Source organism: Xiphophorus couchianus, chromosome 24 (genome assembly GCF_001444195.1).
Source record: "Xiphophorus couchianus chromosome 24, X_couchianus-1.0, whole genome shotgun sequence".
NCBI classification, from domain to species: domain Eukaryota; kingdom Metazoa; phylum Chordata; class Actinopteri; order Cyprinodontiformes; family Poeciliidae; genus Xiphophorus; species Xiphophorus couchianus.
Genome location: NC_040251.1, coordinates 13,119,776 through 13,133,104, shown reverse-complemented (window position 1 = coordinate 13,133,104; position 13,329 = coordinate 13,119,776). Strand labels below are relative to the sequence as shown.

The window sequence follows — 13,329 nt, the reverse complement described above, 5'->3', positions numbered from 1 at the left end:
AATGTGTCCCTTCTGTTGTTCGTAAACCATTCTCTATCAAAGCCTTAACTTTATTTACCTGTAAACAATTTTCTATGTAGCCAGCAGTTCTGTATCACTCTGATGAATTATATGGATGCTTAATCATCAATATGATGAAATTTATTTTACTGTGTAGTTTAATTGTAAATGAAGTTCCATAGCACTGTATTGTCAATGATTGTTTTTCTGATTCATTCCCTGATAAGTTCTTTCTGTCCATCTTGTCTTTGTTGTGTTCCTCCGTCTTTCATTTCCTTTTGTCCCTTTTTATTTCCTCTATTGTGTCTTTCCTTCCTCCTTTTGTTTTCTTGACACTCTTTGAATTGTTCTTCTTTTCCTTCCTCTAGTCGCGATCTTTGTGTCCTTACTCTCTTTTTTGCATTTTTTTTTCTTCATTTCCCTTAATCGTTTTGACCTGTACTATCTTCCTTCTTTTATCAGTTGTGACATCCTTATCTCTTCCACCTTTCCTTTCTTGTGTCCATCCATCTTTCCCTTCCCTCAATGTTTATTCTCAGAGCTTAGATGATGAAGTACAGAAACAATATGGGGACATTGTGATAAAAATGGGGGTAATCATAATTGTAAACATAAAGCTTGACGCATCATCACACCCCAGTGCGTTAAATACTTTAACAATTATTCACTTTTTCTTTACTTTATCTGTTTGGCTAACAAAATTTAGAGGAATAACTCTCCTGTTGTAAATTAATTGGAACTTCTTATTAAAAACTAAAAGACAACAGTGATTTTATGAGCTATTTCATTAGAATATGGTCTGTCAGATCTGAAGAGAGAAACATTGTATTCCTTTGGATTTAGAGGGTTGAAATTAAATTTTTAAAGTTATGAATAGTTGGCAGACAGCATCTAGTAACAGCAGATTTACAGTCAGTTAAAAAAAAATCTAATCAAGCCACTCTTCATTAGCTAATGTAGAATATCCATTAATCCTTTTTAGTTTGTTTTTTTTTCCTTCTGATATACTACAAAGAAAACCCCAAAGTGAACTGGCTCAGACCTTGAAGTGGAGATTTGGCCTCAGGGTCCTGTTGAATTACAGCATGATGACCAATTACCAAACAGCAAAGAGACTGGCTTGTCATGTTGAAGTAAAGGGCAACTTCAAACCCAAGTTTACTCTAATCGAGCTTCTCTCATTGGACAGCCTCAGGCGCAGCATGACAGAAGAGAAGCAGTTCGCTCTCCGATGTATGCAGAGCAGGACGGGGAGGGAATGTGGCGTCGGTTGGCTTAACGACCAGCAAACACACTGAGATATTACCAACAGAGACGGGGTCTGGTTTTATCCCGTCCACCTGCTGCTGACCAAAGCTGCTATGGCGGCCAAGAAAGGCTAAAAGCAAGCATTAGCTGCATGCACACGCATTCTCTCATGCTTTCACTTTCTCCTGACACTCGAGGCAAGGTGTGAAAACCAAAAACACTCAGTTTGCTGCACGATGACGCATCCATTAGCTGTAGTGGCTCAGAACTAGCTAATGTAAACCCACACTGTTTTCTGCCTACGTGTGGCCGAAATTTTCAATGTCTCGGTTTTGAATGCAGGGGACAGTTGGAGAAGGGTTGTTTTTTTTTTTTGTTCTTTTTTGTTTCTTGCCACCTCTGGGGAAAAAATAAGAGCCTTAAAATGCAATAACATAATCTCAGTGAACAGTTTTGAAAAACTAAACCTTTAAATAGTGTATGTCTATTCAGTTGAGATGTATATGTTTTAGAGAAATAATTGTCAATGAAACTATTTTTTACACAAATTGCAATCTTAGATTAGATAGTAGACTGAGATCCTACCGGATGCTGACTCACAGGTTTTCTGTAGGATTTAGGCTTGGAAACCAAGATGGTAATGGAAGAATCTTGGTTTTGAAGCATCTCTGTGTTTATTTTGGCTATTATCCTGCCAAAAGAACCAGTTGAACCTTGTTCACAAATTGGGAGTCACCACTTAGAGGAATCGCTTTCTTGATAACTACATTGAATAATTAAATATATCAAGAATTGCCCACAGAGTAACTTTAACTTTTACTCACTAACTTTGGTTATTTTCTTGAAAAAATCCATGAAATGATATGTTGTATTTAATATTTTCAGTGTGACTATACTATTGCAATAAATGATCTATTTATTTCAACTCATCTTTGCAGGAGGTACTAACAACTGTGTTGTGTCTGTAGCTATTATTTACAATTATTTCATTTCTAAATGGTGGAATAGTTAAATCAGAGTCGTATGCTTGATAAAGTTTTGATAACTATAATGGAGAAGCCTTATAAAAACTTGGAATGAGGCCAAAGAGAGTTCTTGTACCCTGTGTAATGTTGTTTTTCACATTTAAATGAAAGTTTAACTTTAAGTCTGTTTAGATGAAATACAAACATAAGGAAGCAGAAATGATTAAATGCTTTGAGTTTTCCGCCAAAGTGACGAATGTGTCTCTCTGTCCTGGTCGATCCAGCCTACATCGAGGACGTAGCGCGCTGCGTGGACCAGAGCAAGCGACTCATCATCGTCATGACACCCAGCTACGTGGTGCGGAGGGGGTGGAGCATCTTTGAACTGGAGACGCGGCTACGCAACATGCTGGTGACCGGCGAGATCAAAGTCATCCTGATCGAGTGCGCCGAGCTCCGGGGCATCATGAACTACCAGGAAGTGGAGGCCCTCAAACACACCATCAAAATGCTGACGGTCATCAAGTGGCGCGGGCCGTCCAGCAACAAGCTGACCTCCAAGTTCTGGAAGCAGCTGCTCTACGAGATGCCCTTCAAACGCATGGAGCCCCTGAGCATCTCCCACGAGCAAGTGCTGGATGTGAGCGAGCAGGGCGCCTTTGGCGAGCTCCAGACTGTTTCGGCCATCTCCATGGCAGCGGCCACCTCCACCGCCATGGCGACGGCACACCCAGATTTGCGTTCGACCTTTCACAACTCGTGCCACACCCAGATGAGGCAGAAACACTATTACCGTAGCTACGACTACGACCTGCCACCAAGCGGCACGCTCCCGCCACTGTCCTCGCTAGGCAACCAGCACACCTACTGCAACATCCCCATGACCCTCATCAACGGACAGCGGCCGCAGTCCAAGTCGCCGCGCCAGCAGAGCGTGGAGGAGGGCCACGGCAACAACGCCATGCTGCCGCTGCTTCCCAGAGAGACCAGTATATCCAGCGTAATCTGGTGACAGAGCCGGTGCCGGGCGGGTCCGGATCCGGACAACATCCATCACAGGGGGGACTAGCCGCCGGCAGTCGGACCCCGAATCCACCAGAGCCGAACGGAGCTGAATGGCACTAAGATACTTGCTGCTGTTACGTTTGCACCAGGAGATGACATGTGGGAAAGAGGCGGGAGGGATGAAACATCAGACACAACGGGAGCTGAAAAATTCTTGTTTTGTTTTAGTCTAATAAGAGCTTTTATTAAAGTTGAACCACAAAAGAGTCAAAAAAAAGAAGCAAGGAGAACTTTTTTTGTATGCCTGTAAAAACACTCAAGTAACACAAGCCAACACCTGTCCTAATTTACCGTGAGAGTCGAGGAAAACAGGGTCCTGTACATACGTTTTTCTAATTCTTTGTAGCAACAGTGTTTGGGACTTGTTTCTTTATGTTTCCTTATCAGTTGGGAATCTTTATTTTCCTTGTTTGTTTTCAGTTTGTACTAAAGTGAAGCAATGGCCTGTAAGATGTGTTGGTAGAACTGTTGTTACCTTTATCCTAATTTGTTGGCTGGTGTAGTTTCTAATGCTTTTGATGGATTTTTTTATTTCTTGGGAGGGAGCCCTCAGGAGAAGGCTGAGATATTATAGATTTGGGCTTAACCAGAATATGCAAAATTTGGACAGCACTGGGTTTTCAACTCTGATAATGAATGCTTGTGGAAAAAGAAGACTATGGTGCTAGGCTTCACATCTCTATCTCTTCACATCAACATTTCCTTTTAAAAAGCAACCTTGCTATTTACCTTAACAGAAGATTATATCACTGAAAAGTAATTATGTGTATTATTTTATGAAAAAAAGAAAAGTATATTTTTGTAACTGAGGGATATTTGCTTAGAGAAGTTCTATGTATGACGTTTCTGATAGAAGCGACGTGGAAAACGGATTAAAAGAAACCTGTTTTGTTATGTGGAACTGCTTAGCTCACAAAAATCACCCATTAACGTCTTATATTGTAAGATGATACGAACATGTGAAGTTGGGAGTTTTGACATTTTGAATCCAATCACAGCTCAGCAGACTTTTTCTATCACATTTGTTGGTTTCATTGTCATTGCAGCAGCTCACCGCCAGTATAGTAGGGATGAAGCTATCGACGATGTCAGCGCGGATGAAGGAGAAAGCCATCATCACTCAACCCAGTTTCCACAACAGGACCAAACAAGGCTGTCCAGGGCTAAAATCATTGTCTCAGATATCCATTTCCTGCTAAATGAAAGCCCTGTTTGTTTCCCATCCCCTCCCCAGGAGAGATGTCCTCCCAGGGCTCTCACGTCTCCCTCCAGAAGGCGCCACTCAGTGTTTCCTAATGTACAAAACAAAGATTTCTTTCCGTAACATCTACAGTGCCTTGAAAACAGTTCACTCCCATTGAAACGTCACATTTTGGCAACCACAAATAATTATTTTTTATGCAATTTTATGTGAAAGAGCAACACAAAGTAGTGCAAAATTGTGAAGTGGAAGGAAAAAAAATCTGGATTCCACCATGTCTCCCAATGGAGGAGATATGGTCAGGGTTTCCCACCATGTAATGTTTTGTATGTTGGCCAGAAAGAGAGTCTGCTTGTACAAGTCTTTTACACGTCTGGTGGCAAACTTTAAATAGGACATCTCATGGCCTCTTTCCAACAACGCCACTCAGTGCACAACTAATATTGTTCCAGGTAAAAGACGGTACAACCTGAGGTGCTGAACTCAAAATACAAATGGGAAAGGAATGCAAATGCATGCCACACTTTTAAAATTTTATTTGAAAATAGAAAATGTTAAAAAAAAAAAAACATCCACACCCACTTCACAATTATGCAACACTATGAGTCTCAAGTTACATGAAAAGGAATTTGTGGTTGTGACATGATAAAATGTGGAAAAGACTCTTTTGCAAGGCACTGTAAAACAACTTTCAACACCGACCTCATGAAAAGTGTAAATGGCTAAATATTTACAAATTAACTTGAGACATAGTTTAATTTAATAAACATTTAATATAAGCTAAATTATATTTAAAACTAGTAGCATTTTAGAATGAAATCCTTCAAAATGAAATATAATGAATAACACTAATGAAATCTTGGTTTATAGCTAATAGTAAAACAACTTTAGACCAAAGCAAAGGTAAACAGAACAGACCTCATCCACAAAAAACTATTTACTTCCCATCCTGATCGGTACCGCTCCATCCAGTGAAGAGCCGCTCTCACGTCGCCCGTGACAACGACCCCATTTCCTGAATCCGCCTGTGCCACGTACCATTTCAGTTCTCATAGGAACCAACTTCGGCGTCTCAGACGATTCATTTTGTGCCATGAAATATGCAAAGTGATGAATTTGTAAGAACATAAATGAAAAACTGTCCTTTCCCCTCTTCTAATGTTTTGCTTTCTAATCTTTCTGTTGTGTAAAATGTGAGAAAAGGCCTGTTTTGTTTTTTTTTGTTTTGGTTTTTTATAATTTATTGAGGTGTAAGCCAGCATATTTACATTTTTTTTTTGTTGTTGTTGTTTTGGGTTTTTTTAAATCAAAGCCTTTATTTCACGCAGTTCCCTCCACGGAAAAGCGAAATACCGACGTGTTCAGGAGCATCCACTCCGAACAGAGACCTCAGATATGGCAAATGTGTAAATAAAACCTTTACAATATTAAAATGAAGACAATCGAGCCATACTCATGGAACCTGCTGGTCATTATTCACAAGGTTTCTCAGAGTGTAACCACTAATCCTCACTGGAGTCCAACTCCAACGTCTTCTTTGCTTTGAGAGGCTCTGTGAATATGACGACAATAACACTTTGGTTCATGATTAATAGAACATTTGTGGTGATGAGGCTTTGATTGGAAAGGTCATGACGTTGATTGATATTAATGAGAATATATAGCACAGTTATTCCAGGCACTTTCATGACTTGAGACGACGTCTCTGTTTTCTGATTTATTTTCTATTATGTATCTGCAATGTTCATTAAAAGAGATACTGTTATTAATAATAAAACCACATTTATGGTGATGGCATTCATCTGTCCTGTATGTGATGTGCTTGGACAGACGTATTAATTTGGTAAAACGCACAAAAGTACCAGCTCTGACGACGCACCGGATCGCAGTTTTTGGTGGAGAGCTGACACAGTTCCCCCCGGGCTGCCGTAACTCTTCTGTTTCCAGAAGAAAGCCCTGAAAAAAAACGATCAGTAAGTCTCCTTATAACACTTGGAGACTGAATCAGCTCGACCTCATTTCGAGACGGGATTAAATCAGGGGAGCTGCGACGCATTGAGAAACGCTATAAGATGCATGCTGTCCTGATTACTGTCAAACAAACAGGCACACAACAAGTTCTACATTAGGAAATACATTTATTTAAATTGTTTATGTTCTCGTACTGATCCATAAATTTGTTTCATTCAATGTGATACTTGCAGGCATGGATTTATTTTTGGTAATTTTGATGAAAATCCCAAATTCAGAACATTAGAATGTAGAAGACGGCTATAAACAAAATTATATTTTAGTACATCCACCCATTTTCTGTACATCCTTGTCCCTAGTGGGGTCGGGAGGGCTGCCTATCTCCAGTGATACATTTCGGGTGAGAGGCAGGGTCAACCTGGGCGAAGTACCCGGAGAGAACCCACGCATGCACGGGGCAAACATGCAAACTCCATGCAATTGGGAATTGAACCCAGGACCTTCTTGCTGCAAGGCAACAGTGCTATCAACTTCGCCACTGTGCAGGTGCAGTGTGTACTACATCATGAAGTTCATATTTGGAGCTTCTCACTGAAGACGACTCTAGGACAAAAATGTGGGCCTTTTACATTAATCAAAAAAATACTTGAACACAGTTAAACACTCAGTTGTTTGGCCCTTTTCAAGTCACCCCATGCTATTTTGGTCTGGTCCAGAGAGGAGCAGCACTGCTGTCAGGATCTACATAATGTAGCATGTGTGTTTCAGATGAATGTGCTAATTAGTGCTTGTTTAATCAATGTTAATTAGAGAGGATGCACCATGCTCAACATCAATGACTCGTCTCAACCACCAGGGGCATCCTTCCTCTTCTGAAAAGTGAGGTTTGTGCAAAACCAATGACAGAACACCACACGGTTCCCAGACATAACACATACAATTATATATTTGCCTTGTTTTCTTGGGGGGGGTTTCCAATTGGAATTTTAGGGGAGAATGTGGCAGAGGCCAGTGGAGCTGAACAATCAAGGCAAAGAAAACATTTCACCATGTCCAGTTTCAGCTTTCATCTCAAAATATTTATTGACTTTCTCATGTTTTTACATTACACAACCAGCTGAATTTCTAAATTTTTCATTGGGACATATTTCCTGTCAATGTTGATGAAAACATGATGCTGCCACCACTGTTTCATTTTGGGATTTTAGAAAAGCATTTTGATAGGACACCTTATGTTTACGGCATTCCATTAGTGAAGTCAATCAGTTGCGTTCTGCAACACACATTCATGTATGTTTTATTGTTCATTCCTCTCTATACCATTAGACCCCTGCATCTGGATGCACACAGAAAGCTGCCAGATGTTTTATTATTTGGATTGTTGCCATATGGTATGTGAAAAGGAGAGGTTCCTAAGCTAATTTTCACTTCATTACAGTGTCACACCATAATAAGCTCCCTTAACAAAAGCGGTGGATGAGTGAAGGCATTTGCTGTGGTGAGAACACCACAAGAACAGGTGCTTTGTATCCATACTGGTGAGGAGTATTACTCACTGTGGCAGATAAAGCAGCCATTTCTCTCGGTGTCCCACAGGGTCTTGTTATAAGCAGCCATGTGTCTTATGTGACACGTCTTCCACTCTGAGAACCAGGCCAATTGTCTGTGCACGGAGAGAAAGAGAGAGAGCTGGGAGCATTTGCAGAGGCAATGCAGGCAGCTGTTAACCCACTTTTGAGGTAATCCTGCACTCACCATGGTTCAGCACAACATAACTCCCTGGATCTACAATAACGCTTCACTTTGATTTTTACTTTCCAAAAGTGCTCCTGTCACTATATAATATCGTGTTATATTTACTGTGTCAGCTGATCAAAAAGGAAGATGAAATCTGAAGTTGAAATTCAACGTTTTTCTCCTGAAATATGCACAAGGAAACTTGGCTATCAGGAAATTTGCAGTAAAACGCTGCCATCTGCTGGAAGCATGTCGCAATTGATATTTGCTGAGAACAGAAGACAATATGACGGAAGAAATAAAAACGTTTTATTACTTGTCCAAATTGCTCCAGCTAAAATCTTAAATCCTTTTAGAGCCTGTAAATGGGGTGTTTCTTTGAAATAGATTTATCATTAAGGATTTGGCTCTTTTGCTTACACTGATATACAGTAGGAAAGTATTTATTTTTTTATTTAGACAAAATATATATTCTAACGAGCCCATAGCAATGAAATTCTCACCAAAGAAAATCCAAACAACTCTTGGATGAATAACGTGGAATGATGCAAGGAACAAGGACTGAATATACCTTTGTTGGTGTTGCAAGACGCCACATTTGGAAGTAACTGGATCACTGAAAATACTTTGTCTCCGACAAAATTCAAAGACAAAAAGTCACAATTCGTTGGGAGAAAGAATCTGATATCTGAATTATGAGAGATTGGGGGGCAGAGGGTCTTATCGTTTTGTGTGTGTGCGTATAGATTCATGAGTTTCTCAACAAAAATAATTCAAAAGAAATTAACTTATAATTATGTAATTCATTTTTCTCGAAACTTTCCAAAATATACAAATATCTATATTTATCTTTCATACTTTCGCTCAACCAGGGCCAATGGCTACTCGCGTTAGTCCGTCAGTTTGATTGAAGGAAAAATCAGCCAATCACAACACATAAGGAGCGTCGCTCCACCAAACTCATCCAGGTGTTTTAAATGAGCAATTCCACAGTCGCGTTGGGAAGATGAACTAAAGTGTAAAGTGTCTTTAATGCTAAATTAATCTATTGGCGTTCGGTGCGTAAACGTCCCTGTCACAAGTCAGAACACCGGCTTTACTGCACTTTTAGCAAGTGTTTGCCTTTGATGGGAAGATATTTTAGCGTCACCTGGCGTCTATGTAGCGCCACTACATGTTTGACTCATTCAATAAGAATATTTTGTAGAATTTTTTTCAGTACTGAATTTAGTAAGTGAAAAGATTTATAGATACAAAAATCTGTAGATTTTTCTGTACACCCTTGTCACTATTGGGGTCAGGAGGGGTGCTGGTGCCTATCGCCAGTGTGTCACAGAGACAACCATACACACACTCACAGACCAATTAACCTGACAGTCATGTGTTTGGACTGTGGGAATAAGCCGGAGTACCCAGAGAGAACTAACGCCATGCAGAAAGACCCCAGCCAGGAATCAAACCCAGAACCTTCTTGCTGCAAGGCAACAGTGCTACCAACTGCGCAGCCCAGCAAAACATTCATTAAAACTGAATTCCAAGAAATTTATTTCTAAAGAAAAAAAACAAATTACAGCCATATGGGGAATGTCTAGATTGTTTTGATGTTTACATTTTGTTATTGTGCTATAGAGATAAACTGAGTCGTGAATGCCAGTATGAAGTGCAGAAATAGAGCTGAGAAGAACCAGAATTTCCAGTCTTCATCAGTTAGAGATAAGTTAAGCCACATACAAGTTATTGCTGATCTGTATAATCAAAAATAAGCAAGTTACCCCTTTGAGAAATGCAGAAATTATTAATCTCTATAGTAAGGGGGGAAAGTAACACGTTAATTTGGGATGGTGGGGGGGGGAGTTATGTTAAAAGTTGACAGGAAATTAGAGAATATGATCTGCAAGCACATAAACATAAGCATACAAACACCACAAGAGGAAGTCAACTTTTTTCCTCTAAACCTAAGCTGAATGTGTTTCTTATGGAGCAAATATTGGAAATAGATTTGACATAGAGCTAACAATACTATTAGATATAAACAAAACTGTCCAATAGCAGCAAAGTTGTATAATGTTTTTTAAATGAAGAAGGTTTTCCATTTTATTAATGCAGCTGTAACCTTTATTTCTGTTTTCTCTGGTGGGCCAAACATCATCTGTGCTTTGAATGAATGGTGTATACAGAGCAAACATTTGAGTAGCTGAACTTCGATATCAATAGGTGAATTTGAATCTTACTGAAGGAAAAATTGTAATGTTGGAATAAATCCTGGAGAATCCAGATCCAGTGATAGCTTGCTTCTGCTTACTGCTTTGCCTCCCAATTTTAAGCTAGCCTTTTCTGAAACCTGGAAAACAAATACGACAGTGTTGTACTTCAGTTTGGTTGAAGTACAACACTGTTGCACTTTGGTTGGTGTGTTTTCTGATATCATTCAAGTTTGTAAGTTGTCAATAATATTTGACTGAAACTGAAGGCAGAAGGAACAATAATGAGTCCTTGCAAATTTCTTATGTTTATGCCACATTTGAATTATTATATTATAGCTTTATTCTGAACATTCACATCAAAAGATATTCTAGGTTTGTTTGTTTTTTGTTTTTTTTACTTTTTAAAAAAAAATATTGAATACTGTGGAGTTTTTTTCTAGAAAAAAATCAAGATCTTTTTTGACAAAAAGGGCATAAAAATGTATTTTAAAAATTATATAAAAAACACATCTGGATATATTTGCAGGTCAAGCACCAGTATATTTTGGTGCTAGTTTGGCATAGAGGATTGAGTCTGTGCTTCCTGTACATTGATCTTTGTTCAAGCCCCACTTAAGTCATGGTTTTAAGATTTCATATGAAGAACCTATCATGTGGTATTTGTAGAAGTTCAAGCCAATAGATTGTCAGTGGCTTGTTTGGCACAATGGATTGAGTCTGTGCTTCGTGGCTCATTTTCTGAGGTTCAAGACCTGACCTAAGGCATGTTTTTTTTAAATCCCGTAGGGAAAAACCTACCTGGACGCAAATTTGTGGTAATTGCAGAAGTTCGAGCACCAGGCTTGTTAGGTGTTTGGTTAGCACAGTGGTTTGAGTCTGCGCTTTAGATACTATGAGACTGGGTTCAAGTCTTGCTCATGGCAATGTTTTAAAATTTAATATGACAAAGCTGTCATGTATTTGTAGACATTTGAACACCAAGCTGGTCAGTGGATTGTTTAGCACAATGGTTTGAGTCTGCGCTTTGGGCACAAGAAGACTGTATTCAAGTCTTACTCATGGGAAGGTTTTAAAATTTAACATGAAAAGCCTATGTTGTGGTATTTGTAGATGTTCGAGCACCGGGATTGTTGGGTGCTTGTTTGGCACAGTGGATTGAGTCTGCGCTCTGAATACTATGAGACTGGGTTCAAGACTTGCTCATGGCAAGGTTTTAAAATTTAACATGAAAAGCCTATGTTGTGGCATTTATAGAAGTTCGAGCCCCAGGATTGTTAGGTGCTTGTTTGGCACAGTGGTTTGAGTCTGCGCTTTGGATACTATGAGACTGGGTTCAAGTTCTGGTTGTGGATCAATATGCACAAACTCAATCCAGTGTATGTACCAAGCCACATGGCAATGTTTTAAAATTCAACATGAAAAGCCTATGTTGTGGTATTTGTAGAAGTCTGAGCACCAGGATTGTTAGGTGCTTTTTTGGCACAGTGGTTTGAGTCTGTGCTTTGGATACTATGAGACTGGGTTCAAGTCCTGGTTGTGGATCAATATGCACCAACCAAGCCGCATGGCAATGTTTTAAAATTCAACATGAAAAGCCAATGCTGTGGTATTTGTAGAAGTTTGAGCACCAGGATTGTTAGGTGCTTGTTTGGCACAGTGGTTTGAGTCTGCGCTTTGGATACTATGAGACTGGGTTCAGGTCTTGGTTGTGGATCAGTATACCCAAAGCACAAACTCAATCCATTGCACCAACCAAGCCTCATGGCAATGTTTTAAAATTTAACATGAAAAGCCTATGTTGTGGTATTTGTAGAAGTTCGAGCCCAAGGATTGTTAGGAGCTTGTTTGGCACAGTGGTTTGAGTCTGCGCTTTGGATACTATGAGACTGGGTTCAAGTCCTGGTTGTGAATCAATATGCACAAACTCAATCCATTGTACCAACCAAGCCTCATGGCAGTGTTTTAAAATTTAACATGAAGAGACATGTGGCATTTGTAGAAGTTCGAGCACCAGGATTGTTAGGGGCTTGTTTGGCACAGTGGTTTGAGTCTGCTCTTTGGATACTATGAGACTGGGTTCAAGTCCTGGTTGTGGATCAATATGCACAAACTCAAACCATTGTACCAACCCACATGGCAATGTTTTAAAATTCAACATGAAAAGCCTATGTTGTGGTATTTGTAGAAGTTCGAGCACCAGGATTGTGAGGTGCTTGTTTGGCACAGTGGTTTGAGTCTGCGCTTTGGATACTATGACACTGGGTTCAAGTCCTGGTTGTGGATTAATATACCCAAAGCACAAACTCAATCCATTGTACCAACCAAGCCTCATGGCAATGTTTTAAAATTTAACATGAAAAGCCTATGTTGTGGCATTTATAGAAGTTCGAGCCCCAGGATTGTTAGGTGCTTGTTTGGCATAGTGGTTTGAGTCTGCGCTTTGGATACTATGAGACTGGGTTCAAGTCCTGGTTGTGGATCAATATGCACAAACCCAATCCATTGTACCAACCAAGCCTCATGGCAATGTTTTAAAATTTAACATGAAAAGCCAATGCTGTGGTATTTGTAGAAGTTTGAGCACAAGGATTGTAAGGTGCTTGTTTGGCACAGTGGTTTGAGTCTGCGCTTTGGATACTATGAGACTGGGTTCAAGTCCTGGTTGTGGATCAATATGCACCAACCAAGCCGCATGGCAATGTTTTAAAATTTAACATGAAAAGCCTATGTTGTGGTATTTGTAGAAGTTCGAGCCCCAGGATTGTTAGGTGGTTGTTTGGCACAGTGGTTTGAGTCTGCGCTTTGGATACTATGAGACTGGGTTCAAGTCCTGGTTGTGAATCAATATGCACAAACTCAATCCATTGTACCAACCAAGCCTCATGGCAGTGTTTTAAAATTTAACATGAAGAGACATGTGGCATTTGTAGAAGTTCGA

At 39.8% G+C, this 13,329-nt stretch overlaps 1 protein-coding gene across 2 annotated transcripts in view; it reads left to right on the top strand.

Annotated features, from left to right (window-relative positions):
- The window catches only part of LOC114140902 (interleukin-1 receptor accessory protein-like 1), a 219,159-nt gene extending 212,883 nt beyond the window's left edge, over positions 1–6,276 (top strand). The window contains exon 12 of one of the 2 annotated variants that reach the window (XM_028011198.1): positions 2,498–6,276. In XM_028011198.1, the coding sequence (XP_027866999.1) occupies positions 2,498–3,225 (728 nt within the window). In that variant the 3' untranslated portion in view covers positions 3,226–6,276. The remainder of the gene's footprint in view (positions 1–2,497) is intronic. The other variant, XM_028011199.1, reaches the window with a different exon arrangement.
- Positions 6,277–13,329: the final 7,053 nt, after the last annotated feature.